General features: G+C 37.6%; 1 protein-coding gene across 1 annotated transcript; it reads left to right on the top strand.

Annotated features, from left to right (window-relative positions):
- Positions 1-709: 709 nt before the first annotated feature.
- LOC108467429 (protein NLP6) lies at positions 710-5,681 on the top strand. The gene is made up of 5 exons (XM_017768033.2): positions 710-1,405; positions 1,898-2,469; positions 2,637-2,684; positions 3,316-4,249; positions 4,359-5,681. The coding sequence occupies exons 1-5, from the start codon at positions 1,147-1,149 to the stop codon at positions 5,504-5,506; spliced, it is 2,961 nt and encodes a 986-aa protein (XP_017623522.1). The 5' UTR covers positions 710-1,146; the 3' UTR covers positions 5,507-5,681.
- Positions 5,682-5,958: the final 277 nt, after the last annotated feature.

The raw sequence follows: 5,958 nt of genomic DNA, 5'->3' as shown, positions 1-5,958 counted from the left end.
ATTTTTATTTGGTCCTTACCCCCAAAAAAACTAGATTTCAACATCTAGCCTTCATCAACCTCAATTTGATTGCCATGATTAAGACATCCTTTTCTCCATTATGCCATCACTTTGAGCAGCCAATTTTCCAATTTTCTTTCTAGGAATAGAATTGTTGTTGGGGGTAACTCTGTCATTTTGTGGCGCAATGGACTTGGCTACATCAATCATAATCTTGAATTTTTTGCAAGTGCTAAGGATACAGCTAAAGATTTAGTAGAAAATTTCATAGTAATCATCGTGTATGATTAATTAAACAAATTTGGTTAATTAATGGATTCATCATGGGTGAAGCAGTGATGTAAGTAAGTTAAATTCTTAAACGCTAATCAAATATTTAGAACAAGATTAGCATTATTTGTGAAATGATTACTTTGTTTTAGTCGCCCAATTGGGATGGGGGCGAAAACTTTCCAAAATTAAACACAAAGTTGCCGGATTCATTAAGAAAGCTTTGTATCTTTTGCATGAAAGTTTCCACTTTTAGTAAAATCTTTGCCGATGCAAGCAACTCTTTTATATACATTAATTAAGTATATGAATATGGAAGATAATAGGTTACCTTTTCTAAAGCACACATCACCACCGTCCAATATGTTAATTATTCTTTCTTTTCAAATTTCAATTTTTTTAAATTATTAAAATGTGATATATTCAAATTTATGGAATAAAAGAGAAGAGGATCACATTTAAAAGTCTAAAGGGTAGACGGAGTGAAGGCAAAATTAAACCATATTTAGTTATATACATAAGGATAAAAGAAAGAGGATGGTGGTGATAATGGAGGGGAGGAACATAGAATCATCTCCTCACGTTACAACATTTTTATCCAAATTGTAGCAACTAGGCGTAGCCCACAACCCAGCTTGGATTCCATCAATTAAAATATTTTAAATTAAGAAAAATCAGAAAAAAAAATTGTAATCTCTGACTGCAATTATTTACCCGTGCCATCTGAGCAATTGCATTATGTGAAATTTCCTATGTCTTCTAGCCTTCCAAACAGCAAAGCGAGGAAAATAACTATTCTCCTTCTCCACGGGAAATCGTCGTCAGGAAAGTTATTGAAGGAGGGAACCTGTTTTCAGGTTTTTCCTTTCCCAGAAAATGTGCGAGCCGGAGGAAGACAATGCGTGTCCGTTCCCGCCCAAACAAGTACAGCCACAACACCAGGGAATAATGGATTTCGATGAACTGGACCTTCAGAGTTCCTGGCCGTTTGATCAGTTGACTTCCCTTTCTAACCCCACCTCTCCTTTCGTCACCTCCTCTTCTTCTGAGCAGCCTTGTTCTCCTCTATGGGCTTTCTCTGATGATGATAAGCTTGGGTCTGCCGCTGCCGCTGGTTACAATCTTTTCGTCACGTGTTAGTCCTTTTTTAACTTGATAATTTTGCTTATCTGTTTTCTTCCTTTCTGTTGTTCTTTTTGGCTTCGTTTACTGATTTGGATTAGCTTTTTCTTCCCTTCACTTTTGGCTGTTTTATGGTTTCGTTGGTTTATTTGGAGCTTGAATTTGGTTTTCTCTGTCCCGGTTGAATATTTTTTTTCCCCTTAAATTTTCTTGGAATTTTGGGTACTTTCTTAGAAATTGGTGACCCTAGACTTTTATGCATAAATTGGCCAGTCTATTTCTGGTTTTCAACATTCAAAGCTCAGTTTCTCAATCAATGCCCCAGAAAGTAAAAGAGGTTTACTGAATAAGTCATGCCTCCAAGTTCAACAGTCTAGCACCTGAATTTTAGAATTTTCTGGGTTTAATTCATTTTATCATATTAGAAACTATACATATTTGATTGGTGCAAGCATCTATTGCTTAGCTGAGTGTATTTGTATTTGAGGTTATATACTAAATGCAGGTACTCCGAATCCAGTAAATGAAAATGCAAAGGAGGAGAATGATAATAGAGGGTTGCCATCTCTATTTCTGGGATTGCTGCCCCTTGAGAACCCAGATAGTTATTGTGTAATTAAAGAGAGGATGACTCGGGCGTTGCGTTACTTCAAGGAATCAACTGAACAACATGTTCTAGCACAGGTTTGGGCACCTGTAAAGGATGGGGGTCGATATGTGCTAACAACATTGGGGCAACCCTTCGTCCTTGATCCGCATAGCAGTGGATTGCATCAGTATAGGATGGTTTCTTTGATGTACATGTTTTCTGTGGACGGAGAGAGTGATGTACAGCTTGGACTTCCTGGCCGTGTTTTCCAGCAAAAATTGCCAGAATGGACTCCAAATGTACAGTATTATTCCAGCAGAGAGTATTCTCGGCTTAATCATGCTCTGCATTACAATGTTCAGGGTACTTTGGCATTGCCAGTCTTTGAACCTTCTGGACAGTCTTGTGTGGGTGTACTTGAACTCATAATGACATCACAGAAGATTAACTATGCACCAGAGGTTGATAAAGTATGCAAAGCACTTGAGGTTGGGTTTCTTTCCCTACCCACGTCTTTTTCTTATTTGTTTATTGCTAAATCATCAGTCTTCATTGGCTACTTTGGCAGATAAAACTTTCTTTCATTCTTAATCATTGGCTCTTAGAAAATATTTCTAGTTTTAAATGCTCTGAGATTCCTCGGTTCTTTGTGCAGGCGGTGAATCTAAAAAGCTCAGAAATACTGGGTTACCCAAGCACCCAGGTGAGATTTAATTGTAATCTTGTCAAATCTCTAATTCATTTGGATGTTGAGACATGTTTCTTGTTTTGTTGCTTTCTTATAAAACTAACCCAAAAAAATAATTAATTACTTAAATAATTTATTTTTTAATAAAATAAGAAAATAAAATTTACTGTAAAAATTGGTAGAGTCAAAATATTTAGCACTACCAATATGTTACATCAACAATTTGAAAAAATTAATTTTTAACGGAATCATATAAAGTGGAGCCATTTATATAAATAATAAAAAATATTGTAATTTTTGAAAAAATAGGGGGACTTCTAAACAATTTTGCCCTTTTTCTGGTGGAGCTGGCGCCCCCAACCCTGTTCGGCTCCTATTCTGCTGCCTAGCCTTTTTCTGATTTTTTATTATTATTTGTTTTTCATTTTTTATTTTCTGTTTTTCTTGTCCTTTTTTTATTTGTATTCTTTATTTCTTTATTATTATTTATTTATAATATTTTAAAAGTTGGTACAGCTAACTTTTACAGTAGATTTTGAGTTATTTTTGTATTTTATAAAAAATAAATTATTTAAGTAATTAATTATTTTTTTGGCGGTTTTATTCTTTTTCTACATGTTCTGACAAACTAATCCCTATGTGTCAGATTTGCAGTGAAAATCGCCAAAATGCACTGGCAGAAATTTTGGAGATTTTGACAGTGGTCTGTGAAACGCACAAACTACCTTTGGCTCAGACCTGGGTCCCCTGCAGGCATCGCAAGGTTTTGGTCCATGGTGGTGGTCTAAAGAAAAGTTGTACAAGCTTTGATGGTAGCTGCATGGGACAAGTCTGCATGTCAACAACTGATGTGGCTTTCTATGTTGTAGATGCTCACATGTGGGGTTTCCGGGATGCTTGTCTTGAGCATCACCTACAGAAGGGTCAAGGGGTTGCTGGGAGGGCATTTTTATCACTCAACTCATGCTTTTGCTCAGACATCAGCCAGTTCTCCAAAACTGAGTATCCCTTAGTACACTATGCTCGTATGTTTAAATTAACCAGCTGTTTTGCAATCTGCTTACGGAGTACTTATACAAGAGATGATGATTATGTTCTCGAATTCTTTTTGCCCCCTGCTATTGCCGACCGCAATGAACAACAGGCGTTATTGGGTTCCATATTGACAACAATGAAGCAGCATTTCCAAAGTCTTATGGTTGCTTCTGGAGCTGAATTGGAAGAGGATGAAGGATCTATTGAAATCATTGGAGCTTCTTCAGAAGAGAGATTCGTCACAAGACTAGAATGTATTCCAATACCTCCACCTGTGAAGTCACCACCTGAGAATAACACCTCACCCAATAAAGGAGAATTGCAATTAGATTCTTCAAAGCAAAAATTAATTGTGAATTTTGACCCTCCAGCTCATGGAGGAAGGGTTGTCGCTAGCGGTAGCCACAATCTTGATTGTCCTCTACAGAATAAAGACTTGAAGAAACCAGAGAGAAAGCGTGGGAAAACTGAGAAATCAATTAGTCTGGAGGTGCTCCAACATTATTTTACAGGGAGTCTCAAAGATGCTGCAAAAAGCCTTGGCGGTATGCATCTTCTCTCTTGGATAAATTTTCATTATTATTTTTACGTAAAAGAATAAATGTTTTGGTACCTATCAGAGTGAACTAACTCAGGGAGCTTCTTATTTTGCAGTTTGTCCAACTACAATGAAGCGTATCTGCAGGCAGCATGGGATCTCACGGTGGCCATCTCGTAAGATCAACAAAGTCAACCGTTCCCTCACTAAGCTAAAACATGTTATCGAATCTGTACATGGTACTGATGGAGCATTTGGTTTAACTTCGCTTGCCAATAGTCCGCTACCTGTTGGTGTTGATTCTATTTCATGGCCAACAAGTTTGAAAGGGTCCAATCAACAAAACTCACCGAACTCTAGACCTTTTGAGCATAAAGGTGAGAAAAATGATTCACCAACTTGTTTGACACCACAAAGTAATGGACAAGTTCTAGTGGAAGATCAGTTGCTGGGAGGGAGGACACTGAGCCCAGAACCTTTCACTCAGCAAAATGGGCTTTCATCAGACTTCGATAAAGGGGTAAAAAGATCCAGAATAGGGAGTAGCTCAAGAGAAGAGAGTGCTGGGACACCAATTTCTTATAGTTCATGCCAAGGTAGCCTTGGAATTGAAACTGCTGCTACTAAGGCTTCGTTCGGTTCCATCCATGACCAATGCTTTAAAGCACATGGGTCTCCTGAGTTGGCCTTTCAACAACTTTTAGGGGAACCAAATATATCAGCCATGTTCTCAATGCCTAAAGTCCTTATGGCAACAGAACTTGAAGAACCTATTGGAGGTATGCTAGTGGAGGCTGCTGGAAGTTCAAAAGACTTAAGCAACCTATGTCCAATAGCAAATGTTGGTGTTAATGAGCAATTTCCAGAATCTAGTTGGACACCACCTCCATGTTCTGATCTGGCTCTTAAGCAAGCCATGTCCACCTTTACGCAGCCAACACCCCGTGTAACAGCTAGAGAGGAAACGAAGAGTGTGACCATCAAGGCTACTTACAGAGAAGATATTATCAGATTTCGGATCACCATGAGTTCTTGTATTCTGGAACTAAAAGAGGAAGTAGCCAATAGGCTGAAGCTAGAGGTGGGTACTTTCGACATCAAGTATTTGGATGACGATAATGAATGGGTTTTGATAGCATGTGATGCCGACCTTGAGGAATGTATAGATGTTTCAAGATCATCAGGCAACAATATCATTAGATTGTGTATTCATGACACCATGGCCAATCTAGAGAGTTCTTGTGAAAGCACTGGAGAGTTATAATTAGGTTGTAGATATATTTGTTAGTGTAATTCTTACTGAGAGAATTATAGTGAAAGTGCAGATTTTGGTTTCAATAGCTTTTCTCAATTGTAGGAAACTTCTTTTTATGATAGGTGACTTAATTGTAACTTTAACCAACCAATTCATTCTTAATATATGACAATTTGGATCTAAACTTAGCAGCTAATCTTAAAGCATTTCCCAGAACCAAAGGGTCGAAACTCTTTTTATTTTGAAAATAATGGGGATCGACTTTTGAAAACAAAAATGTGGAGTCGCCACCAATCTCTTGATTTAGGTGTGATTGGGCCACCTACTAAAACATTTTAATCCATTAAAAATAAATTTAGTTCACGTAAAATCAAAAAATAGGTTCGGAGTCGGTTACGCATGAAGAAGGGTTAGCACCCTCATTACGCCCAAAAATTGATACCAAATTGATTTGCTGCTAT

The sequence above is a fragment of the Gossypium arboreum genome, chromosome 8 (assembly GCF_025698485.1).
Source record: "Gossypium arboreum isolate Shixiya-1 chromosome 8, ASM2569848v2, whole genome shotgun sequence".
NCBI lineage: Eukaryota > Viridiplantae > Streptophyta > Magnoliopsida > Malvales > Malvaceae > Gossypium > Gossypium arboreum.
Note: the sequence above shows the minus strand (reverse complement) of the source record. Positions and strands in the feature narration are given on the sequence as shown.